This window comes from Panthera uncia, chromosome D2 (genome assembly GCF_023721935.1).
Source record: "Panthera uncia isolate 11264 chromosome D2, Puncia_PCG_1.0, whole genome shotgun sequence".
Taxonomy (NCBI): domain Eukaryota; kingdom Metazoa; phylum Chordata; class Mammalia; order Carnivora; family Felidae; genus Panthera; species Panthera uncia.
In genome coordinates, this window is record NC_064818.1 from 60375894 (window position 1) to 60402306 (window position 26413).

At 52.9% G+C, this 26413-nt stretch overlaps 1 protein-coding gene and 1 long non-coding RNA gene across 8 annotated transcripts in view; one reads left to right on the forward strand and one right to left on the reverse strand.

The window, feature by feature from the left end:
• Positions 1-639: 639 nt before the first annotated feature.
• The window catches only part of ITPRIP (inositol 1,4,5-trisphosphate receptor interacting protein), a 31240-nt gene continuing 5466 nt past the window's right edge, over positions 640-26413 (reverse strand). For 2 of the 7 annotated variants that reach the window (XM_049645700.1, XM_049645701.1), the window contains exon 2: positions 8115-12012. In XM_049645700.1, the coding sequence (XP_049501657.1) occupies positions 10341-11999 (1659 nt within the window). In that variant the 5' untranslated portion in view covers positions 12000-12012 and the 3' untranslated portion in view covers positions 8115-10340. Of the gene's footprint in view, positions 5207-8114; positions 12013-22578; positions 26401-26413 lie in introns of those variants that run through there. The other 5 variants (XR_007460795.1, XR_007460796.1, XR_007460793.1 and 2 more) reach the window with 5 other exon arrangements.
• On the forward strand, positions 2730-8383 carry LOC125932947 (uncharacterized). The gene is made up of 2 exons (XR_007460801.1): positions 2730-2782; positions 8008-8383. It is a non-coding gene; the product is annotated as an uncharacterized LOC125932947 (long non-coding RNA).

Here is a 26413-nt window from a genome sequence, read left to right on the forward strand (position 1 = left end):
GAAAGCTGCTGTTCACATGGGCATACATGCGTATCATTCTTGTTCACACTTTGGCGCTGGCCTGGGAGACACCGAGGGTCTTGTGACTAAAAAAATCCTGAAGCAGGAAATGAAACACCCGTTGTTCCCCTAGACCGACTACGTCAGAATGTCACCGGTGCTGTCAGGGCTCAGGATGGCTCACAGAATGTTCTATAGCCAACATCCTGCCTTGAAAAAATAAACAACGCCCCAAACCCAGTCACAGGCAAAGGTCACTTGGTTGCATTTGTATCACACACACTTTCACTTGGTCTCAACAGATGCCTCTGATTGCCTGCTGTGTACCAAGCCCTGGGCCATGTGGGGGCGAAAGATGACAAAAACACAGGAGCCCCTGGTCATTCCATTCATCTTGGTGGAGGCTGTAGACTTCGTGCTTTGGAGCTGGTTCTCTGGCAGTGGGAACGCTTGTCTTGGCCCCATATGGCACCTCAACTGGCTCTGCCCAGCACTGCTCACGACCGAGGGTGACTGGGGGTGCCAGCAGGAACCGGACACTGGCAGCTTCTATCACTTACCCCATAGGAGTGGGACAGGGCTGTCCGATGCCATCTTATCTCCAGGTCTGGGGATCAGCTTGTCATCATTTCAGCTCTGTTCATGTTGAACCTCTTCTTAGCTTCCCAGCCGTGGCGAAAGACCAGGCAGTAGTGGGAGTGATATTGTGACTTGTCGGTGCCCACTGAGCTGTCTGCAGCCCCTGCCTCTGACTCAGCCCAGCCAGCCCTGTTTCTCCCCACGTCTCAGCCCAGCCCGGCCATCTGCTGCCTCTGGGTTGATTTTGACTCATGTCAATAGCTACCGGTGTGGCTCTGAGCCAGCTGGACAGACGCAAGCCTGCTTTGGTGAGGTGGCCCGATCTGCCAGAACGGGCGCCACGTGACGGGGGCAGTCTGCTCAGGATGGGGCGCCCTGTTGCCATGGTACCTGAGCCAGAGCAGAGCAAAGTCTGCGAGTCACATTTTCCTGGATCTTTGCTTGGCCCCTGTGGCCTCTCCTAGGACTCGGGGACTGATCGGACTTTGCAGGTGTAAAATCCTGTGTGTTGGCAAGTATTTGGCGTGAGACCAAAACTGCTGTTGACACAACAGATAATGGCATGTCTTTGGATGACCAAAACCAAAGATGTTCTCTTTGGGGCTCTACATACTAATTTAGGAAGCTTGCAAAACCAAGAAACACAGGATGAGAAAAGTGCTCGTGGGGAGAGGTTGCAGGCTGGTGGCCCACAGCCCAGTTTGGGAGGTGAATGCTTTTCGGCCAGGCATGCTCTCTGCAGTTTGCTGGGGTCACCTGCACTGCCTTCCACGTATTCCTTCTCCTTTATGCCACCCGTCTGCCCCACAGAGGAATCAGTTGTTAACCTCTGGATAAAAGTGTAAGGATTTAGCCTGGAGAAGAGAGGCAATTAAATAATGCTCCACAAGGAGCTTTTAAAATACCATGTCTTTTATTGCAGGAGAGGGCAGAAATAATATATTAGGGCTTTTTAAAAAATGCAACAATGAAAATAGGAATTCTTCCACCATCTCGTGTTGCAGAGATAACCGCTTTTAACAATCGGTGTATATCTTATAAAAGCATGTCGAACTTACAGATTTAAGCTGAAAGCTGTTCTCTATGTCCTGCGGTGTGGAAAAAGAGAAAAATAGTTTGAAAGAGCCTCATTGTCATACATGAGGTTAACATCCGAATCCTTGACCAGAGGAGGTCCTGTGAAGCTCCCGTCCCTAGTGGTTCTGAACTGGAGCCCATCTGGACCGAGTCCAGTGACATCCTGGCTTGGTTGGGGGTAGGCTGGGTGGCTGGGACAGCTGGAAGTGATGGTGGGGGTAGGGGGAGATGGTGACTGTTACTTGAAGTTCCTTCTAGCTCAAAATCTCTCTGATCTCAGACAAAGCAGCGGTTGAGCATGCGAGTGGCTTAAATCTGAATTATAAGGCCCGAGCTGGAGTGTTTCTTCTGTGTGTGCTCTCCACATTGCCCTTTGGAGCTCTGGGTACAGGTGTGTGTGTGTGTGTGTGTGTGTGTGTGTGTCTCTCCTTTGATTCCTCAGTTTCATGTGTTGCCTGGTCCACCTTTCCTTTGTCAAAGTCAAGGGCCTTCTTGACGCAGGGGGAATGTGCTGCTTTGCCTTCAGAACCAAGCTTGACTCTTGGGTGGTTTATGTTGGCCTGTTTCCATTTGTTACCTAAAGTCTTCACAAATAACCAAATATCCAGCCCAAGGGGGCTCTTGTTGATTAGCCTCCAGCCTCTCTCTCCCTTTCCCTCCCACACAGAACACTGTACCCGCCCAGGAGACTCATTTCCCATTCATCTTCCTCTGTGAGTCCCTGGAAGCCTGGCCATTGGCTTTTTCAAACATTTTGCTCCCATCTGGCTTGTCAGAGCTCTTGAGCCTTTGCGAATACTGTTTCCTCCACTCTCCCAGTCTTCCTCAGAGCAGCCTGTTGTTTTGTTTTGTTTTGTGTTTTGTTTTTTTCAACCAGCCTTTTCTCTGGCAAAGTTCAGATAAAAATTCTTCTTTGTGTAAAGAGATAGCATACCAGTGTGGATAAGAATAGGGCTGTTCGGTCAGATATTCTGAGCTCATGTCCTAGCTCTGCCACTCATTAAATTCTGTTGCTTAACCTTTCTGAGCATCAGTTTCTTATCTGTAAAATGAGACCATTGTGTTTATTTCGTAGGGTTGCTGAAGAATACTGGGATCATCCACGTAAGGCCTCAACACTTGCCAGGTAAATGCTCAGTGAATGGTAGGAAACCCTATCATCATGGTGAGACTTCTGTGAAAGATCAGACTTGACCTCTGTGTTCATTCTCCCATGACCTTGTGGGACATGGTGTCCTACATTGTACATGGCTTGGTTCATGGTTTGGAGTGTTTCTTGGTTCCGTGTGTGGGTTTGATCTCAAATGACCTGTGAGCCCTTGGAAGCTGGGACTGTTCTCTCTCCTCCTCCTCTTCCTAGCACTCCAAGCCTAGTTTAATACTGAGTCCCCAGATCTTGCCACATTGTTGATGATAGTAAAATAAATACCCTTTCCCATGTTGCGAAGAAGTACTCAGAATCTCACTTCTTGGCCTGCTTGGAGCACACTTAAGGGAATGGATTTGAAATGACCAAAGGCCTGTGCAGCTGTTAGGCAGCTTGGGTGCCGCATGGAACACACCAGCACGCCAGGAGCATGCTGCTCATGGAAAGGATGATCACACACGTGCTCCAGGGAAGAGCTGTGGAATACTGTCTTGTCACTTTCTCCCAAGGATCCACTGCACCAAGACTCCCCTTGTAGACAGCAGGGGTGCAGGCGGCCTACTTTGTCAGTAGCAAATGGCCTGCAGGGCTTGGCTGAAAAGCAAAAGTCAGCTCCCTGGCATACAGGGCAGGCTAGAAAGAGCATTTGCAAGCCCAAAGCAACTGAGGCAGGCTCTGACTGTGCAGCCCACCCAAGGGAGCCTGAGCGGACCCTCTCCTGGGAGCACAAGACAGGTTTCTGAACCTAGTATGGCTATCTGTTAGCAGGAGCAGCCTTTGATAAAAACAGATAAATCTGTTTCCAAAGCCATGCAATATTTGGGTTATTATGCTTAGGGATTTAGAAAGTCTCTCAAAGGATGTGTGTGTGTGTGTGTGTGTGTGTGTGTGTGTATTTGCATGTTTCTGTGCATTTCTGCCGTAGGAGGAAGGTACCAGGATAAATAATTAGAAACTGTACAGATGGGAAGGTCAGGAATTGTTTTTTAAAAGTCCATCCTAAAATAAATGGTAATTGGCCATTCATTTGCTAAAGAGCAAGGCCCCCTTTGGAGACTTTATCTGGGACCATCTGATGGTAGCAGGGGTGTGGTGGGGAACAGACATTCCACCTGCAGAGGCTGCCAGAGGAAGAGCTAGCTGGGGCTCTGCTAACCTAAAACCTAGGCCTCAGATTTATGGAGGAAGGAACCCAAGGTAGAGTCAGAACAGACAACCTTCCGTTTATGGAGAGCTTACTATTTTTGTTTTTGTTGTCCTTGACTTTATCACTCAAGTCCTAAAGCTAAATCCTACCTTTTTACCCAATCTTCTCAATGGCTGTATGAGGTGGACAGCGTGATCCCATTTTATAGAAGAAACAGGCAAAACCAAGGCTCGTAGAAACTAAGAGACTTGCTGAGACTTGCTGGCATAGCTGGGATTTGAACACAGAACCCAAGCTCTTAGTCCCTGTGCCACTTACGTGGTCTGGAATCTGACTCATTGGTCTTTGCACGGCTTTGTCATGAGAGAAGCTGGGTATCTAGTGGGCAGCACCTTACATGTGGGCCTCCATTTTGAGTGGGCACATGGAGACAGGGCAGGGGTCTGCACTTCCTTGTCTCTCTCTGGATCGCTAAACATTCAGGCTGAGTGATCTTGCTGCTCTAAGTCTGGTTCTGGGTGGGTGGAGCTTTGGTAGCTTCCCTGCCTGGCCAGGTTATAAAATGTTGCAGGACACAAATGTGTGGAGAGGGCTTCTTGGGAATTGGTCCCAGCAAAGCTACGGGTCTCAAGAGGGCGGAATGCCACCCACCTCCGCCCTGCATCAGGCTCTACTTAAGGCCTCTGCTGTCGTCTTGGTTGGCCCGGATTCCTGGGGTAGGGGGTCGGTATGGGCTGACTCATGGTCCTTGGCTGGGAGATCCTGGGGCTGATTCAGCACTAGTCATGCTGTTTGAAGGAGCCTCAAGACAATAGTCAGCCACTGGAGGTCCAACTACTGTCCCAAGAGATATCTGGCCCAACATAGTTCAGTCTACTCTCCAGAAATAAGTGAACAGAGAGGCCTTGGGGGCTGCGTAAGTCATCTCTGGCCAGGTAGGAAGACAGGCCCAAGGGCGGCTTGTAGAAAGGGGTGGAAAGTGGGTCTTTGCTTTGTTTCTATCTTAAATACAGTTACCTTAAGAGAAATCTAAAAGATCACTGATCAGTGGGTTTTAAAGAAACAGATGGGACCAAATTCTTCCCAATCCCCTACCCCACCCCTGTCCTGCAAATCTCACCTGGCACTTTTAAGACCTACCTTTTCCCAGGAAGAAAAGAAGCAATGTCTTTGAACATCATGGAGATTTATGTGGTTCCATCTTGCTGGAAGAGAATTTGTTGTTGACAGTTTTATTTTCTGGTTTCTTTGTGGGGCTGTAGAGGAACATCAAAGGAATAGAAAATGCCACTTACATAGTGAAAGCAGGGTCCTACATTGTGCAGAAGGAAATAAACCAGCCCTGGGCCCAGATGAGCAGAACACAAGCATTTGGGAACAGAACGACAATCATTTTGATTTGATTTTCTTTGGGGAGGCCCTTCCCATTTTCCTGGGTATAAGGGAGCTTAAAGCTGTTACAGCCCAAGCCCAAAGCTGATCTGGGAGTTCTCAAATTCCCTCTGGCCATGCAGGCCTCAGAGCCACATCAGTTCACTTACAATTCCTTAATGCTCTTTGCTATTCTCTGGCTTATATTTTGGCCATCAGTTTTGTCTTCTTAATAGACCCACATCCCTGGAGATACAGCCCTTGTCTTAGACTTCTATTTCCCACATAGTGCCTGACTCAGGATAGAACACAAGTTATGTTGCTCAGTACTTGGTTAAAAATGCCTTTTCCTTACTCTGGAGTTAAGATGATGGAATAAATCTCAGGCAATAGTTGATTTTTATGGTAAGATACCTGGTGGTGAACCCATAAATACCAAATTGATGAGTACATATTATAGCAATTACCAGAAGGGCAGATCACTTCAAAGCGGGCTTTATGCCTGGAGATGTCCACTGCAGTGCTGTTTATAATAGCAAAAAAAGTGGGGCCACCGTAACTGTTCCTCAGGAGGAGAGGCTGGGTAAATTAGGGTACATGCATACATACAGGGAGGTAGTAAGCCAGCAGCTATTCTGAAGAAGAGAGTAGAACCAAATGTTCAAAATGGTATCCAAGGAAAGTTAGATGGTATGATGCAATTTATGTAAAAAGAAATGGGGTGCATGCACACATGTGATACATACATAGAAAAATTTTGGAAGGCTACACAAGAAATTTCATATTGGTTATGGCAGGGGAATGGATGGAGACAGGGTGGGTACTTCTATCTTATTAATTTTTCTGGCAATGGTTGAATTTTTTTATCATGACTATTGTTTTTATTAAAAAAAACCCAACTAATTAGAAGAATAAGCGATCTTTGGATGCCATCTAAAAGATGCTCTTTCCAGTGTGGGGGGTTGAGGGCAAGGCAGAGGAGGGTGAGCGGGGTGGGCACCAGGCAAGCGGAGGGCGCGTGTTTCCCACACTGAGTGGTTATTGGTGCTGTCCGCTCCTGATCTGCTGGCCAAACCAAACAACCTTCCAGCTCTATCCCAGGAGGTGGAGAAAGAGCATGAGAATGTTCTGAATCACAGCCTATGGAGTGACTTCAGTTAAAACTTCCAGGACAGGGGTACCTGGCTCACTCGGTTAAGCCTTGGACTTCAGCTCAGGTCATGATCTTACGATTCGTGGGTTCAAGCCCCACTTTGGGATCTGTGCTGACAACTGGGAGCCTGGAACCTGCTTCGGATTCTGTGTCTCCCTCTCTGCCCCTCCCCCACTCACGCTTTTTCTCAAAAATAAAACATTAAAAAAAAGAACTTCCAGGACATTCACTGACCCTGCCAGTTGCCACCTATCCCACCCTGGAAGTTGGCCATAACCCCCTGCAGCACCTAGCACGGCGCTGACCACATAGGGGCTTCATGGTTTGGGGCAGATGAAGTTACTGTCTCACTCAAAAATCAACAATGGCTTACCACTTCTCATTTTATGAAGTTCAAACTTACCTTGGTTTACTTTGCCTTCAAGGCTTTTCTGTGATCAGCCCCAACATTTTCAGACTCATTTGCTATGATTTCTCTGTATCTATCAGCATATATACCAGCCCTGCCTGGGTTCAAATCCTGGCTTTGCCGCTCACCCTTCTGTGCCTTGGCTTCCTCATCTGGAAAACGGGAGAATAATAACAGCACCCACATCTCGGGGTTGACGTGGGAATTAAATGCATTAATACACAGAAATGCACGTAGGAGGGTGACTGGCACAAGGCAGATGGTACTTAAATGTTGCCTATTATCTATTATGCTTTCTTAGCCTCACTCCATGGTTCTGGCTGGAACACTCTTCCTGGTCAGTCCTACCCATCTTTCAGAAGCCATATCAGGCAGTGCCTATCCCCTTATCCCCCCAGGGTAATCAGTGGTTCTTGGACTTTCAGAATCACTTGGGGAACTTGGCAAAATGCAAATTCCTGGGCCAGACTCCTAGAGACTCCACTGCCATCTGCAGCGTGGCCCCGAAACCTGCACCCAGGGGACACCTGTAATGTGTCTTTTGGGGCCACACCTGGTAAAACAGCCGGAACTGGATTTCTCCTGTGGATTCACCAGTATTTCCATCATTCGTTTTTTTTAAATTAAAAAAAAAGTTTATTTATATTTAAGGGGGGCGGAGGGGCAGAGAGAGAGGGAGATACAGAATCTGAAGCAGGCTCCAGGCTCCGAGCTGTCAGCACAGATCCCGAAGCGGGGCTCGAACTCATGAGCCGTGAGATCATGACCTGAGCCGAAGTCGCCACTTAACCGACTAAACCCCCCAGGTGCCCCGTTTCCATCATTCTTGTGGCCCTTCCCAACCTAACCAGCGTCTTGGCCTCAGGCCGCCTTACTCCTTTCCGTGTTGTCAAGAGGTACAACAAAATGTGGTTCTGGATTATGTCACACAACCAGTGAGCGGACGCCCGGTGAAGTCAAATAGGCTTGGCCAAGGGAAGAGCTTCCTCAGAGAAAGAGGAAGAGGACCTGGGGGTCCTCAGTGGAAATGCCTCAGAAGTGCCCTGAGGGACTAAAGCTTCCACTTAAAAGATCATGTCTTTCCTCAAAAACCAAAAGCTTCGTGTTCCTTCTCTCTCCCACAGTTGTTTGCACATCATGCTCTGTGACATAAGGTCTTGTGCTGGTATCCACCATGTTCCCCTTCTGGAACTCTGTAGGCTGCTTCAAAGATGGGCTAGAAATGTTCTACTGCATTATTTGTAAAAGTTTCCCGCAAGTGTAAGAATCAAAAGGGAGTGAAAGCTTCCGATGGTCAACAGGAAACCCTCCCCACTCCCCAACTCTGCTCTGGGAACCTCACAGACTTCCTGAAGTAAAAAACAAACACCGTGACCAGTTTCTACTTCTTGTAAGAATTTAATTCTTCCTTTAATATAAATAAGGCAGCATGAAACACCGAGAGCCCTGCTGCTCTCTGCTTCAGAAGCAGCTTTGCTGCATAAAGACCCCCATTTCCCCGCTGAGTTGGCATCTCTGAATAAACAAGAGGCCAGAGGTTATTTTTCAGTGAACTTTCTTCTGGGAGCCAAGGGAGGTTCAGGCTTGGTCCTGGCTTCTGGAGGCTGGTTCCTGGCTGTGGGGTCTCCTCCAAGCACAATAAGATACGGATGAAGGAGGGGGGAATGCAAGGCACGGGCAATAATAAATATGGAAATTCAACCCGACTCTGGAAACAAGTCCCAACTGAATGGGGGGCCTGGGGCTACTGTTGGGGGCCACGTGGGCACGCCCCTTCCCTACAGCCCCAGCGGCCAGTCTGTGCAGTCTGACTCCGGCTCACACGGAAGGGTTCCTACAGGTTTCAGTGTTCCATCACAGCCCAGCCTGCTGCGAGTAAACCCTGGCAGGCAAACCGGTTGTCCATCTTCCAGAGCCCCTGGGGCCAGGTGAGAGGACCTCTGGGGTCAGGACAGGATCCTCTGCAGCTCATGGTGAGCCTGACAGCCTGGTGGACCGGGTAGGCTGTTCAGTAGGCATGGCCGGCTTAAACCCTGGAGGGGAACCCAGGTGCTGGTGCAGGCGCCCTCATTCTTGCCTCCCCCTCGGCTTGCTGTAAGGGTTACTGAGGCAATGCCATGAGAGGAACTCCCAAAGGGCCAGTGAAGCCACAAGTGGAGGAGGAGTGGCTTCCCAACCCCCCTAAACAGGCCTGGAGACAGGCCAGCGCCCACCACAGGCTCTGGCACCTGCCCAGTGACTGGGGCCCCCGGCCGCACTGAGGTGACCTCTCTGGGGTCTGGGGGCTGGGTCTGCACTACCGTCCCTGTGTGCTCCCAGTCAGCTGAGCCTCTCCAGGTCTTGGTCATCTGTGTGGCTGGCAAGGCCCCTTCCAGAAAAGAGGGTTCTGTGCAGTGAGGGAGCCCCACTAGAGAGAGCAAGTCTTGGGGCCAACAGATGAAGCTGGTCTCCCCTGGCCTCCAGGCACTCCTGCTTTGGGACCGAGACCCTGCTGAAGAAAACTCAGGGCTACAGCATCTGTCACTTCTCAGCTCTGCAACTTTCTCTAAACCGGGCATCAGAGGCCAGGCTGCGAACCAGACCAGAGTACCCTGGGTGTAGGTGCTATCCTTTATCCCACTCACCCTGTGTCTCTTGGAGCTTCCACCTTCGGTATCTGCCCTCCCCCACCACGTGGAGACCAGCTGTGGAGAGAATACAGAGGGGTGAGGGGCCGTGGAGCTTGTACCCTGCACGGTGTGTGGCACCCACAGAGTTCAGCACACTGGGGGAAGGGGTAGGGTGAGGGGGTGCACCCTGAGACGTGTAGCTGAAAAAGCGGCCACATGAAACTTCTCTCTGCCACCAAGTACCCACTTCTGTGCAACAGAGACACTGGCCTCTTGGGGCCTCAAATCTCTACCTGGTCTTTTTTCCAAATAGCTTAAAAAATGGCAGCTGCATTAGATTCCTGTTTTGCAGGCTGTGGACAGAAGGTTGCAAATTCCCACGGCTGTCCCTGTTAGTGCCTTGGGTGCAGATGGCCGGGGCCAAGAGTAACTGGAAACAGGGTGCAGGGTCTTAACATACTACCCTGTCAGCCCTCCTAGAGATCGTCTATTGATATCCAAGACTGGACCTAGGAGGAAAAATCTGCACTCAAATCGATGTTTGTGTTGTCTTTAACTTAGTGTCTCTGGAGTACATCATCCTCTTGGCCATTTGTGGTGATCCAAAAGTAAGCTGCAGGGCGTCCACCAAACCCAGACCATAACCTCACCAGTAGGCCCCAGTTGGCATGAAAGCAAACCAGCTTCCGGTGTAGGATTCTTTCCTCCGGGCTGTAGGGCCTGGATTTCCTGGTGGGGTGAGGCTCCCAACAAAGCCCACTGTTTTCCCAGGACAGGCCCTGTAGACACCCCCAGAGGTGTGGACATGTGGGGTGTCCTGCACCCCGGGCCTCTGGGTCCTAGACACTTTACAAGACAACAGCTTTTGGGGGCAGGCTGGCATGGTCTGAGGGGATATGTAGGGAATACTCGCTAATGAGCACTGGGGCGTTCTTCAGCATCTCATAGAAGGAGTCCACCGTCTTCCGGTAGAGACTTCGCTGCAGGACGAAGGGCCGGAAGAGGTTGAGAGGCTCGGCCCTGCGAACGGCCTCAGGGAGTCCCATGGCATTGGGCACCTTGCGGTTGCTAATGAAGAAGTGATGGAGCTTCTTCTCCAGCAGGCTCTTCTCCAGGAATCGGAGCAGCTCGTGCAGGCGAGCATCGAGCTGCCCGGCCTCCCAGTCGGCGGGCCGCCGGGAGACCAGCAGGTGCAGGAGGGCTGTCTTGAGGTGGTAGTTGCTGAGCCCACTGGGGCCAGTCAGGCGGCTCTGCTTGGACAGCAGGAAGGAGGCGATCTGCAAGCAGCTGAGGTGACAGGCACCCTCAGGCAGCGCCTTCGACGTCATCCTGAGGAACTGTCGCTCGTAGACGGCAAAGGACAGGAGCCAGTCAGTGCTGGATGCCGGGGCGTCCCCAGAGGGCTCCCTGGGAAGGTGTGAGACAAAGTACAGGTCCGAGTCGTCACACTGGATCACAGGAATCAGGTTGAAGGGCATGAACTTCCCTGAGCGGAACCTGATCTTGAGGGACCCAGGGGAGTCCAGCTGACCAAATGCCAGGTCGAACTCATATTTGTGGGCAATGCGGTGCCAGGCTCTGGTGAGGGCCGTCTGGAACCACTTCATGACCTGCATCGCGTCCAGGTATGGGGCGCCTCTGGCACACAGCAGGGTTTCCACCTCACTGCCCGGCCGCGCCAGGCTCTTCTTGCCATGGAGGAGACACAGCATGTCTTCCCCGAGCTTGGTCTTATCGCAGATGCAGCCCAGGGGATCCTCGTCGGCCCGGACCACCTTGATCCGGCCGTAGCCCTGGCGATCCAAGGGCACGGGGTGGCGGGAGCAGCAGAGCTCTGCGTGGAAGTGGTAGGGCTCGGGGGGCATGAAGGGCACGAAGAGGTCGCAGAGCAGCGGCCTGTCCACCTGCCAGTTCTCATACATGCTGTCCACGCCAATGAAGTCCTCCACCTCCATGTCTGTGTCGCGGTTGCAGAGGCTCCTCAGGGCCTCCAGCAGGTCATCCACAAAGCCTTCCACAAACTCCCGGGTGCGGGCCGCGTCGGCCGTGGCCCCCCGGATGCAGCGCTCATAGAAGTGGTCGAGCGTGCCCTTGTTGGGCAGGGTGAGGCCCCGGAGCGGGGCACCCTCCAGGCCGGGCAGCTCGTCCTCGTCCCCGCCCAGGCACTCGGGTGAAGGCGCGTCCTGGTGGTCCTGCCGCCACACCTCGATCACCAGGAAGAGGATCATGCACAGGGTGCTCCACAGGTCCCAGGCCGTGCGGCTCTCGTTCTGCTGCTGGCCTTCCTCCTCCACCCTCTCCAGCGCCTCCTTCTCGGCTGCCAGCCGGGCCACCTCCTCCTCCAGCCGCAGCTGCTCGAGTTGTAGCTTCTCCTGGTGCGCCTGCATCTTGCGGATGATCTCCTCCTCGTTCTCGGGGACCGTGGCGTTCTCCCGCGGGAACAGCAGCGGGTGGTTGATGATGGCTGTCACCACCACCAGACACACCCGGAAGAGCCCCAGAGCCATGGCTGCAACTTTCCTGTCACACAGAGGCACAGATCAATGGTCACACCCAGCGTCTCTCCGTGAGGCTTCTTCCCCGGACCCTCACACTAACCCCTGCCCCATGGAGCTGGTGAATGTTTTATGGTTCTTCTCCCACCCAACCCGCGGTCTCCTTGTGTGCTTCCGTGTAGCCTTGGAAGAAAGAACTGCAAAGAGTCCCACACCAGCAATCCTGACTGAGCAACCCACAGAGACGGCCCTGTTTCTGTCTGCCCAGGTTTTCCTCTCTCTGGCAGGAGCAACCCACTTTCCCCAGCAGTCAACCATTTTCTGCTCCCTGTCCTATGGCTTGGGTGGATAATTCCACCCCGGCTCCAGGGAGGAACATACAACTCAGGCCCAAGCTACTCCCTGCCCCGACAGTGTGGATTCAGTGAGGAGCAGAGGACCTCACTGGGGCCAATGGGAGGGAGGACCAGGTAGGATTTGTTGGGGCCGATGGGGAGAAAGACTTGCCCTGTGGCCTTCAATTGCCAGGGAACAAGATTATAGCTGCCGGTGGCTCTCCAGCTGCCTCAAAGGGGGGACTGCTTGAGAAAGATGCCAACATAGACAAAAGCAGACTCTCTGGATCCATTGCCTCTAGACTTTTAAAATCATATAAATCAATGATTTCTTTGCTTTGTTTCAATCAGTTTGAGTCATTTTTCTATCACTTCAAACCCATCTCCCCCCACTGAATTCCTTGTGGCAAAGGTGTCTTTCCTCAATGCAGTAAAGCCTAGTGGTTGAGAACAAGAAGGCTGAGTCCCAAGCAATTAGCTGTGTGACCTTGGGCATGTCAACACATCTCTCTGAGACCCAGTGTCCTTACTGTACAAGAGGAAAGCCACGGTAGCCACAGGGTCACAGTACTGATGGATGCCGTGACCCGTGAAAAGTGGATACATAGCAGTGGATGGTGAACAGCATATATTCACCCAATAGCAAGTGCTTTTGAAGCAGTTTTGGGCCCTTGTCTTCCCCCGCTGTAAACCTCTCCTGATACGTGAGGTCTCACCCCAAATACAGACACTGACCTCCTGGCCTTCTCCTTGGTAGAGCTCTCCCCAGGGCCATCTTGGAGACAACCAGAGTGACTGAGCCATTGGATTTGCTCTCATGAATCTTCTAAACTTTAAATCTGACTTCTTAGTGTGAAGGACAATACTCCATTCCTCCAGGACAAATGGAGTTTTAGATCTCAAGCGACTTTTAGGGAAGAGCTAACCCCATTCAATCCTGGGAGTTTGTTAGACACGCAAAACCTTGGCCCCATCCCAGACCTACTGAACCAGAATCTGCATTTTAATACCATCCACATTAAAGTCTGAGCCTTCTATTACACCCTCTCCTCTCCTAGGCAGGAAGCTTGAAAAGTAACAACGGGCCTTTTCCATACTTGCCCTGTTCCCCCTGCCTGGGACCTCAGCTAGGAGGGCAAATGGCCAAATGAGGTCGTTGTCAGACAACAAAAAACACAGAGGGCTCCCCTGGCCCCCTGTATGCCAACACATGCTGATAGGAGCTTTTCCACTTTGCTTGAGCCCCATTTCTTAACCTTCAACTTGCACCCTTAAAACCACTTGTTCGGGTTCTTACCCTAATGGTGCCAAGGAACAGGTATGTGTCATCAGGTAAAGAAACCTCTGCAGATTCTGGCCAGCAGTGCCAGGATGTACACGACCTGAGTTGCCACACTTGGGCAAAGCCCGCTGCTCAGATGTGACTCCATCCTAGACGCAGCTGGACACGCAAGCAGGAACCAAAAGAGGGGTCCGCCTGCAGCCGAAATCAGTGTGCACACACACTCAGGCCTCAGGGGTGCACTTGAGGAGACGGAGGACAGGAGAAAGTGGAGGAAGTCAGACCGGAAGGTGGGCGGGCTGAGGAAAAAGTACAGGGGGCAGCTAGCCAGCTTTTCTTCCCCAAGACCAGGAGCAGTGTGCTAGAGAACTGCAGGAACAGGTCAGCCCTGGTTTCCACATTAGAGACACATCAATGGAAAGTTTTGCCAGGGTGGTCCAAGGCTGGCTTATTAACACAGGTCAGGGTTTTAAGATAAAGGTGTGCTAATAGGCAGAGCACCAGGCAACAGCCAGTTAGCAGGTAATTTGGGGGTGTTGAGGACCTTGAGGGCCCCTGTACTGCAGGCCACCTTTGGGCACGGCAGGCCCTGACAAGTCACAGTAATAATCCTGGGCAACCCCTGACCCGGGAGGTTAGTCTTCATGCGAACTCAGGATAGGCTGCTACCGAGTGGGCAATGGCACCATTGTCAAACCTTAAGACTGGGAAGTCTTCCTCCTCCCTCCCCAACAGCTTCCACAGGGCTACCTGTGTGCATCCTCGGGCCCTGTTCAAGGGCTGTAATGGCCTCCTTGCACTGCGACAGGCAAGGTTCAAAGCTCCAAATGAACTGGAGCCATCGACTCTGTGTGCAAGGGGTTAAGAGGACGGATTCCAGACTAGACAAGACAGAGCCCAGCACATGCCATGTGACCTTGGACAAACAACTCAACTTCGTAGACCCTCAGTCTCTTCATCCATAAAATAGCAATAATATCTGCCGTTGCAAAGCTTGAACGAGGTAATGCATATAAAGCACTAAACCAAAAAAAAAAAAAAAAAAAAAGCTCTTAGCTTTCCTCAGAGCAAGTTTTCTTATAAAAGTGTAGCTGTGAAGTGATGGGATGGGCAAACACAGTGAACCTGCCTGCAGGGGTTCCTGATGGGCCACACAGATGCCTCTACAAGGTACTCCGGAGGATGCAAGTGGCCCACAGTACCACGGACAGTTGGACAGCTGTAGGGTTACAAGACTTGCTGGGAGCCCGAGGGAGAGGGTGGCAAAGTGGAAAGAGCCTGGGCTATAGAAGCAGACAGGCTTGGGTTTGAAACTTTACTCCTTACTGAGTGGTCTTGCTTCTCCAGGACTCCACTGCTTTACCCGTGAGATGGGGCTAACAGCAGACCCTCCTTCACAGGGAGGTTGAGTTAAGGGAGATAATTCATCTCAGGTGCTTGGCACAGAGTAGATGCCCTACAACATCAGGGCCTTCCCCTTAGGCCTCTGCAGGCCTCTGTTTTCTCACCTGCTAAGCACACCCTGCCAAGTCCTAGGAGTGCGGAGCAAAGCACGCTCAAAAGTGCTGTGAAAGCACAAAATGCTCCCCCAGTATTGCTGTCCCTTGGCATGCCACTCTGCCCACCCTGCCCTCCAGCAAAGGGGAGAAGCCTCTGGAGGCCTGGATCCTCCTGGAGGTGGAGTTCTGACTCAGTCCTTACTTAAACCGCAACTCCCTCCCAGGGATCAGATGAGGTATAATTTTGCTTTTAACGTGTGGATAGGCCGGCTCTGCCTATGGCACCCTAAGGGATGGCGAACAGGCCATGGCCGCTCAGTGCTCACTAGATGGGGCCGGGGTGGATCCTCTACTTTTCCTCCCCAAAACAAACCAAAGGGAACACTTCCCTGGGGCCACCGAGCCAGAAGAATGAGAAGGAACCAGAGTGGTGTGAGTCTTGTTGGAGACCAGAGGGACAGACAGGTATCTGGGAGCCTCTCCCAGAGCCATGGATATATATGTGCGCCTCCCCCACCCTTCCCGAAGGGCCCCTTTCCCCCAATTTGAAAACTGTCCACCTCTGCATTGGCCCAAGGCTCTCAGCTCTACAAGGCTGCCCCAGGCATGTGGTCCAAGACATCGATTGGGTTTGGCTTGAAAATCAACTTGGGTTCCTCTGAGGGCTTTTGTCTGTCTGCTTGCCAGGAAGCCAGCAGGAAACCTGCTGAGTTCCTCTCCACCGCTGCCCTTGCCTACAGAGTGCAGTGGCCCATGCAGGTCACAGCTAAACTTAGCCTGGCAAAGGGCCAGGGTCACAAGGCAGCAGGGGCTGGGCAGAAGGCTGCAGGTGGTCAGCCCAGGCTAATGGTTTTCTCAGACCCTTATTCTGAGCCCGGCCGGAAGCCTCAGACTCTGGGGGAGAAACCCTAGATACCCTCTCTATTCCCTGGGGTCTGTCACTCCTGCATCCCCCCGCCCCCACAATCACAGCTTAATCCAATGAATGCCACTAAGAGTTGTCTAATAGATATATGCTTCTGTTTATCAAGCCCTCACTAGGATGTGCTGGGTGCACAGTGCCCCCGCCCTCCATAACCTTCCACATGGTGGGTATTACCCTGGTTTCACAGATGGATTAACCAAGCCCAAGAGACAAAGAAATTTTCTAGCCACACTACGAGAAAAGGCGCAGCCAGGTTGAGATGCAGTCTGTTCTGTGTGCTTCCACTTGCACAGCCCAAGTTCTTTCCACCCTGCTATGTTTACAAAGCACCTACTACGTGCAAGGACCATGCTGGATGCTGCAGGGCCCACACAGATGAGGGCAGCATGATCCCAGGCGGGAAGAACACCACAGTTCATGAGCGGAGGCAGACAGCCACCCGGGACTGTCACAGAACAGAATGAGCTGTGGGCATAAACGGCACATGAGCAGTAGACCACTAAAACGCAGAGGGAGAGAGTTTCGTTTCTGTTCTTTGGGGACTCCTCCTTGTCTGTGGACCTTCCCTGTGCTCACTGGCTGGGGAGATGTGGGTGTGTAAGCCCTTGGCTCCATATCCACCCAGTACCCTCCTTCCAGACAAATTCCTACAACAAACTTGAAGCAGTGAGAGCCTGTGTCCAGCCCCACGTGTTCATCAACACCCCTTCTGCCCCACTAGCCGCCTACCCCCACCCAGAGCTAGCTGGCTATGGCCTCAGCAGCAGGGGTGCCCAGGACCCATTTCTCAGCAGCCAGCAGTCCCCCGGGATGGTGGTTCTCAAAATATGGTCCCCACTAAGCAGCACTGCAATCACCTGGGGATTTGTTAGAGATGCAAATATTCAGGTGCAATCTCAGACCTGCTGATCAGAAATTCCAAGGCTGGGGCCCAGCACCTGGTGTCTTAACAAGCCCTTCGCGGGGGGTGGGTTCCAGTGCCCACTCAAGTCTGAGAACCAGCCTTGCCCAAGCCAGGCAGGTCTCCAGGGAAGAGGAAGGTGTGGCTCCTGCAGTGTCACGGCAGCCCTGACCTGCAGCTTGCCAAGGCCTTGCCCCACGCCCAGCCTGTCAGGTGCAATTAGCTGTGCTAATTACAACAGCAAAAGTGGCCCAGTCCCTGGCGTCATCTTCAGAGCTGAAAGGAACAGCTGAGGTCGTTTCTTTATGAAACAAAACGAAGGAGGTGGGTTGGTGACAGGAGAAGCCACCTGCAGTCCAGGCCCCGTGGGGTTACTGGGCCCTATCCCACTGCTTAGGCTCTGCACCCTCTGAGGAGCCAGGGGCCAAGGGAGACCAAGCTGTTGGTAAGTTTGGGCTGAACCCCTACTGTGTCCCTGGTCTTGTGCAGGTACAAGGTACACAGTTGTTTGGGAGAAATAAAGCCACAAATTTAATAAAGTCAGAATTCAATGTTGTACTCATCTAAGCCCCATTTTATAGATAAGGAAACTGAGACCTAGAGAGGAGGCGTGCCTGACGAGGAGGGCAGGGTGGAGGTGGTCCCGGTAGGCATCACCCTGTGGACCCTCACAGGGGTTCCCGCACAGACCGGAGAGAAGTGGTGCTTCTACTTCTGCCAAAATTTACAAGGCTGAGCACTCTGCATACATTTTGTCTTTTGATTTTCAGAACATTAGTCAGGTAGCTGCAACATCCTATTTTGTGAAGAGACTGACGACAGAAAGGTCCACTGTGTGACTTCCAAGATTCCCTGTCTGCAGTGAGCCTGTCCCCCTCCTTCTGCTCTCCCTCCAACCTCCCAGGGCATGAGCCCTACCACCTGCCAGGCATCACTGCCAAGGACGACTGCCCAAATCATCCAGGGTTGGCTGTGCCCCGAGTTTCCCAGACCTTGAGGACACAGGACTGTAAGGCTGAATGCAGAGCACGAATTTGACCCTGAGTCTTTGTGGTGGTTTGGGCCCCATGAGCACGCAGTCTGTCTGAAGCCCTGGGGGGTTCTCCTCCCGTGGTCTGGCCTATCTCACCTGGGACTGCTCGCCTCCCTCTAGCAGAGCCCACACCGCACACTGGTGTCAGACAAGCTTCCCTGCCCAGCCCAGGGCATCTCCATTCAGGCCCAGCTCAGGGGCCCTTCCTTCCGGAGCCTGCCCCTTGGTGCAGGCCACCTTCCTGCTCTTCCCTTGTGTCACTTCACCCACCAGGCCCTGCCTTCCTGGCTAGTTTCAGCAAGTTCCGAAACTGAATGTCCTCCTGCCTCCTTCAGCACCCATTGCAGCTGCCCGATATGTTGGAGTGGACTTGATCACGTATTAGGGAGGAGACGGCCACTGCGGGAGGGACATATGTTCACAACCTCTTTCCTTGTCACCTAACTCAGGGCCGGGGAGAGGGGCACAGACAGACTCAGCACAGATGGCCCCCACCCCTCCAGGAGAAGAGTCCTTTGCAGGAGAGGAGATCGGCCTCACCAAGAGCATCTCTTGCTTCGGTCCCTCTTTGCCTGCACCTCCATGGGGGTGGGGACAGGGGAAGGGCTGAGCAAGGGGCTGGGCCAAGGTGGCCTCAGGCCTGGGTAAGACAGGGAGGGGCAGGCAAAGAAAGGAAGTGAGGAAAGAGGAAGGAAGCGGCCCAACAAAGCATCATTGAGAAAGTGGGTAGGGGGGGTGAGGTTCTAGGCCCCAGTGCCTCCTCTTCTCAGTGTCCTCCCAGCCACACCCATCACCTTCCACCCACCCCTCCCCCACAGCAGGACCTTTGCCTTGGCCTCTAACCAGGCTCACCTTCCTCCCGCCTGCCACCCTCATGGCCCCTGGGTCCCCTCCCTTATCACCTTTCAGTCACCCTTCCTGAAGGCAGGGGTTGTAAGACAACATGTGGGGGATGGGGGTGGAGAAAGACCCCCACAGAAAATGGGCAAGCCTGCAGAGGCTGCACATCTAAGGGATGGGGATGGAGTGGATGGAGTCGCACAAGCTTTATCTAAAGGCCAGAGCCGTTACATCCCATGTTCTGTGTGCCAAGAATGGCGTGATCTCGTTTTTTTGTTTTTTTTCCCCCAAGAGATTTTGGGATTTTATCCCAAGATAAATCTGAGATCTGGATTTTATCAATATCCCTCAATTTTACACTTGTCGTGTGCTGTTTCAAAAATTCTTTGAAAACCATGGAAGCCAAATAAAATGTCAGCAGGCCACCTAAAGCCTGTGGGCCCTGGTCCACAGGCCCCTTTCTCCTGTCCAGTTCCCCCTCCCCCTCATTAAGCATCCCTCAAGGCTGCCCTTGACCCTGGGACTCCTTACTCTTCCCCCTCAGCAGTACCAGCACCTACTATTTCCTCTGTGAACAGGACTCCCTGAAATAGTCCCCTCGGCTCAATCTTTGTCCCCAGTGTCTCCCAGTCGTCCCAGCAGCCACCCTCTGAATAATCACACCCGGCATTTATGGGGGTTGGCTGTGTGCCAAGCCTGTGCCAGGGATTTACATAAAGGGCTTCCCCACAGCCTCTCCAGGAACTAGAAGAAAACAGAGACTCTGTAGCTTAATGGGTATGCACTAAGTAGCACCTGGTATTACTGTCTGAGGTCTGTGGTCTCCTGGACTGGAGAACCGGATCCCCACTGTCCCCCCAAACCTCCTGCCAATCCAGGGGAGACCCATACTGACTGAGCAGAGATCTGGGCTAGGAAGAAGCATGGGTCAAAACTGGGTACTGGTAGGGGTAGGGGAGAGGGCAGAGAGGTGAGGTACCCCCCACCCCTCCATGCCCAGTGGAGAGCCCATAGCAAAGTTTACACTGTGAGGGGAGAGGTCTTCTCCCCAAGGTAAGGTCTGCTGTCTTTGCCCCATGGCCACATTGGCCAGACTCACAGTGGGTGCCCAATCACACCGGCCAAAGCGCTAAGTTTCCTCAAGGCCTACTTCTGGAAGAGGAAGGGGTTTCCAAAAAGTCACCAGGATGCCAACCCCATTCCCTGGTCCGGGGACATGCAGCTGGCCAGCCCGAGTGCAGGAGGGACAGGGGCCTGGACTCCGGGGATGTGGGTGGGAGAGCCCACATCCTTCCTGTTCCCGCTCCTCCATCGGCAGCTCATGTGCATCCCTTGGCACGCAACGGACGGGGACGGCGGGGAAGCCATCAATCTCCCAGGAAGGACACGGTGTCCTTCCGCCCAGCCATGCTGCCTGATGCCGATGCCCCCACAGCACGTCATGGGAAATCACAGCGTCCTGGGACAGACAGGCCGAGGCTCAGCATCTCACAGGCTAAGGCATGGCAGTGAGGCTTGCAGGCCACAGAGACAGGAAGGGGCTCCCCCAGCAGCCGTGAGTCTGGGCCCACATCCAGCTTTCTCTCGTCTGTGCTCCCCAGGGCATCTCGAATCCAACATTTGCTGCAGTGTCTTGAATGGTGGCCCTCAAAAACATAAATCCATGTGCTAACACCGAGACCCTGTGAATGTGACTTTAGTTGGAAGGAAGGGTCTTTACAGATGTAATTAAATTAAGGATGACGGAGACGAGCTGGCCCGGGATTACCCAGGTGGGCCTACAATCCAGTGACAAGTGTCTCTTAAAACAGAAAAAGAGCAAAAGGACACAGGAGAAGGTAACAGAAGGCAGAGGCAGAGGCTGAAGGGAAGCTGCCAGGCCCGGATGGCCTGGAACCACTGGATGCTGGGCGGGGCAAGGAGGTATCCCCTCTTGCAGCATCCGGAGGCAGGGTGGCCCTGCGGTGACCTTGATTTCAGACTTTGGGCCTCCAAAGCTGTGAGAGGATCATTTCTGTTGTTTCACCACCCAGTTTGTGGTGTTCTGTCAAAGCAGTCTTGGGAGACGAACAGAGTCTCAACGCACAGTGCAGCCTCCTTGCCCCACCCAGCTCTGACGCAGCCTTTGCTCCTTGCCTAAACTCGGGGCTCCCCACCCCAGCTGGCAAGGACCTTTGCAAACAGCTCCTCTGAGCTCTAATTCCCAGCCACCCTCGGTGGCCTCTGCCTCCCTGGAGGTCTCCCTTCCCCCATTTCAGTGGGTTCCAGTTTCCATGTGACACAGGTCAGAGCTTTGAGGCGACGTTCAGGGCCTGGCCCCACCCAGCCTTGGGGGACGCCTCAGTTCCCTTCTTACTGGCCCTGGCTGATTCAGATTACTGACTGTCCCCCAAACACCTCCTGTGCTGTCCCAAATTCCCTACACCGCGTCCACATCATGCAACCAAAACCCTGCCGGACAGTCCTCACACGAGTCCATCTCAGAATCTGCTTCCAAGAGCCTTCCTGAATCCTCTCCACCCTCAACTCCTGAGAGAAATCTTCTTTCTTGAAAGGGACACAGAACAAAGTTGGGGGAGGCGGGAGATGGCATATTTATCAAGTCCCTCTGAGCGCAAGCAAGTCTGGTGCCTTGTGTCTGGTGCAAGGCATCTCCAAAGACATCCCATGGTGGGTACCCCACAATGCCTGCTCCCCTGCCTCTTAGCTCGGCTCATCGGTGCAGTGGCCCCACTGCACAGGCAGGAGCCCAAGGTGCTGAGAGGTAGGGCAGTTGCTCAAGGTCTCACAGGCTAAGAGCAGAGGGGCCAGGCACCGCCGTCTCCCCAGTTTACCCCACCCGCACCTCTGTCGTAGTGAGCTCCCTGAGCTCTGGTCTTATCCCACTGCTTCCAGCCCTGCCTGTTCATGCGCCAAGGACACATGCGATCCTGGGGACCCACCAGCGTGCTCACATCCTGCACTCTAGAGACCCCCGCTTTCAAAAGAAGGCACCACACGCACCCTCCATTCTTAGGAAGGATGCATTTCCTACAGCAAGCAGGTGTGCACCAAAGCATGTCCCTTGATCCCTGATTCCCATCTCAGACTTCTGGACCTGAAATCATAGGGGCACATGAACAATGGGAACACAGAGCTAACCATCTCTCACAGTGAAGCAGCCCTCATACACCGTCAGATGCTGACTTGGCTTGAGCTAGTATTTCTCAGAATTTCCCTCTGCCTCGGGGCCCCATCTCGCCCACAAGAGCACCGGCTGAGAGGGAGCATGAACACCCACCTCAGGCAGCGATGCCATGATGCCACGGCTCCCCAGACTTGTCCCCCTCCTCTCCCTCTACCCGTGTCCTCTACACCCCCTGCCCCCAGGCAGCGAACGCTCAGACACTTTGGCTGTGGGGCAGGGATGGGGGGAAGGCAGGCTGCAGGGACAGAAAGCAGGTTCCGGACAACAGCAAACATGCTGGCTCAATGTAGAGGGTATTCAAGGGGGCTGAGCAGGAACCAGAGAGAAAATACAAAGGAAAACAAAGTGGAGACAAAGCCCTCCCTTGGCCACCCTGCCTCCCCTCTCACAGATGAGCCGGGGATGGGTGGAATGAAACAGACTGCTGGGCGCCACCTCCCTTGTGATCCCTGGATGAGAACAAAGAGAGACCTGCTCACAAAGACAACCTGGCCTTGCAGGCAAGGGCAATGGCCCCCAGGACTTTTCCATAGCCACAGAAAGGCCAGTTCCCCGTCCCACCCTCCCCATCCTGCCGCCTCTTACTCACGTCCTGGCTTGAGGGATTCTGGCCCCCACACAGTGAACAGGCCGTTCTCCCACCCGGGTCCTCTGTGGCTTGGGCGGTACCTGACACAATGCCTGGGCCCCAGCTGGGCTGGAGAGAGGGGGAGAGGGGTGGGGAGGAAGGGAAGAGCACTGGGCCTCCTGTACGTATGTGTACACACACACACACACACACACACACACACACACACACTCTGTGCCTGCAAAGATCTAAAACCCCTTTCATCTTAATAAAGGGGAACAGCAAGAGACACAAAGAAGACGGAGGCCAACCCAGTCGTAAAAAACTTAAGAGTCTGTGGCGGGCCTCTGTGCTGCTGCAGGAACCCAGGCTGAACACCAGAGCCAGAGTTAGCCTGCCTTCCCCCACCAGGGCCGCCACAGTCAGGGCCAACCAGTTCTTCCCGTCCCGGAAAGCAGAGGGCCGAGACCATAAGGCCAGGAGCAGTTGGCAAAATCACCCCCGGAATCATCTAGGACTGCACAGGGTCCCCTTCCCTGTGAATTACACAAAACGACATCCAGCCACAGGGATGGACTGAAGCCTGAGCCCTGCCCTGGTTTCTGCCCGGGGCTGTGCCTGGCACATAGTAGGTGTCCCCAAACAGGTACAGCAGGTACGTGCGGGTCAGGCTGGGGCAGGCAGCAAGCAGACACTGACAATGCCAAGTTCACAGGACACACTCCACCCCGAGGCCACCCAGAAACAGCCCAAGGCTCTTCAGTTCAGAAGAGCTTAACGCTTTGTAGAGGCTTAGTGTACAGGGGCAATGGAGCCAAGGTCTAGAATCAGAAGGCCTGGGTTTGAGTCTCAAGTCTCTCACTTATGGTGACAATAGTACTTCCTCAGCATGGTAGTCACATACATGGTCGTGCTCCGTAAAGGACGTTGTTATCTTGGTGTTGGTATGGGTCTGTCTCTTTTGATTTGTTAAGTCCTACATCTTAGGGAGTCCTCTAGGGACTGGGGGTGGGGGGTGTTGGTCAACATCCCTGCAGCACTCCAGAAGCCTGGGGACTTAGTCTGGTTGTCTCCTAACCCCCCTGTTTCTTTGAAAGACCCCAGAGGCTGCCACAGAGAGACAGCAGGAAGATTGGCCCCTGGGGAGACTGCAGCTCACCCCCCACTCCCACCCCAATATGGCAGCATCAATAGAGACAGCGCCTCCACCCCTTCTGAGCACCTAAAAGGAGAAACCAATGCTGGTCCCTGATGCCTGGGCATTAAAGAGAGGTGCAGGCCATCCACAAACACCTGCTGAATGGATGAAGTCAGGACCGGGGAAAACCCTCACTGCATTTACTCCCAGGAGCAGGAATCTGAAATGGGAGTGTAGTGGGAGATCCCTGATGAAGTAACTTGTAAGTTTTTGTTTTTGTTTTTTTTCCTTGGGAGGCACTCTGCAGTCAGAAAGTTAGCAAAGTGCTAACAGTTGTTAAGCGCCTTGGGAAATGTGAGCAAAACCCCTTGTAGATGCAGCACTGGAGACAGACCTCAGCGGCCTCAGGTCTGGACGGCCTGCATCTAACTGCAGGCTGACTCACCACTGATGTTTACCGAGAAGATGACCCAACCCAGGAGTGAACCGTTTATCTGACCCTCAGCTGCCTCTGCCCTTGACACCCACTTCCTTGCTTCAGAGTCTTATAGAAATGTAAGATAAATGGAGGATTATAGGGTTCAAAGCAAATTAAATAAGAGAAGTAGCAGAGGAGCAACCCTTGAAGAGTGGCAAGCCGTTCTCCCTTTCTGGAAAAAAAGACAAGCAAGCCCCATGGCCCTGACACCCCATGGGGGGATTTAGAAAATAGTGACCAATGTGTAACATTTATTGACATTTTAGCATTGTGCAAGAGGCTTTACGTGAATCATCTTCATAATAAACTTCCAAAAGAGGCACTATCCTCATTTTACAGAAAAGGAAACTGAGGCACAGAGTGGTGAGGCCACTCGCTCAGGATTGGGGCTGGGATTTGAACTCAGGACTGACTTAAGCCTCTGGTCTTCCCATGATGCTGTGCTGCTCAGTGACCTGGTATCTGTGAAATATTACAGTGCACCTATGGGCTTTCCTGTACTGTTTTGGGAAAGAAGGTGACAGTTTAGGTGAAATCTGGGCATGAAGCAGGGAATCAGACTTAATGAGCTTTCAAGGCTCCTCCCACCCAGAGATTCTGGGAGTGTGACTTGGGATGTCTGAGACCACTATTCACCCGAAAGGACGGTGCATTGGGAAAAGGGGGTGATGGCCCTCCTGGCACTGGGTAGCGTGTTTTGGTGGGAGGCGTCAGGGAGAAAGTGGCATTTTGGGGGCAGCACGCAGTGGGGGGGGCTGAGGGATCCCTCATTCTCTTCCTCTCCAGCCCAGGCTCGCCTGGCTGTGGTCCTGCCCCTCTGGAACAAAGTCTCAGTGAACAAAGGACCTTTTCATGAACTGCAGGCGGGTCCCCTGACTACTACTAAGGTTATTGAAACAGGCTCCCAGGAGAATAGTCTGTTAACAGCACATGGTTTTGTGCCAACAAGCAGGACTCAAATTATGACAACACCCTCCCTATGGTTTGGTGCAGGCTGGAAGGAGACTTTCCTGTATCCACCGCAGGGGAATGACATGGGGGAGAAAGCAGGAGCAGCCCAGGATAGCTCCAAAGCGCAGCCCCCTGCCAGGCAGTGAGCGTCCCACCAGGTCATTCACCTGGAAGTGAGTCATTTGAAAATTGTGGCCTTGGTACTTTTTCCAGGACTTGCATCTGAGGATCTTAAAGTGCTCTGTGTGTTCTCTGGTCCTGGCTGCTACTGTTTCCATTAAACAGGCAGGGAAACTGAGTGAGTCACACAGCAGGAGGGAACCAGGAGTGGGCGGTCAGCCTACTGTCTTCTAGCCTTGGACACTCTGACTTTGAGGGATTCAGTCCTCTGGCAGGACATAGTTGATACCCATGCCTGTCACTCCCCAGATCTCGGGTATAGTTCAACTGCCTGCATGAACTACTGGGGAGGAAGGGACTTTCCATGGCTTTAGTTTAAGCCACTTGAAAGTCTCTGCATTTTTTTAAAAAAAGCTTATTTATTTTGAGAGGAGAGAAACAGAGAGAGAGGGAGGGGCAGAGAGAGAGGGCGGGGCAGAGAGAGAGGGAGAGAGAGAATCCCAAGCAGGCTCTGCACCATCAGCGGGTGCTCGAACTCAGGAACCATGAGATCATGACCTGAGCTGAAATCAAGAGTCGAACGCTTAACCAACTGAGCCACCCAGGCGCCCCCTAAGTCATCTGAAATCCTATGGGGCATGCTAGAGCTGGTGAGAGGTGAGCTGGGAGACCTTGCTTCTGTTCCCAGCTGGTACCAGTTCCTGGCGCAGTGGATCCCAGACGTTCCTCCTCTCTGTGTGCATTTCATGATAAAGCCCCATGAGGCCAATGAATCCCTAGCACACTGCCTTGCACATTATAGGTGCACAGTAAATTCTTACTCAAGCAATGAATGAAGGCTCTCTTTTAAATCAGTCCCTGTAGTGAGGACGTGGGCATCCTTGTTTCCTACTTTCCTTTGGGGGTGAGGGTGAAGAAGGGAAAGCCACTTTCCTGATCTCCCCATCACTGCACCCCTACCCCCCATGCTCCCCTTCCAGATTCAGGTTGTAGAAGGGAAACCCAGAACCGCGGAAGCTGCCAGAAGCCCCTGTAAGGAGTCATGCTCTTTGGTCCAAGTCGCAGCTCAGAGATCTATTCACTCAGGCCAAACCAAGACCCAGAGACCTACCACCAGCTGGCTCAGACGTCTGAACTGTAGCCCCTCCCGCATCCCCTTGCCCAGCCCC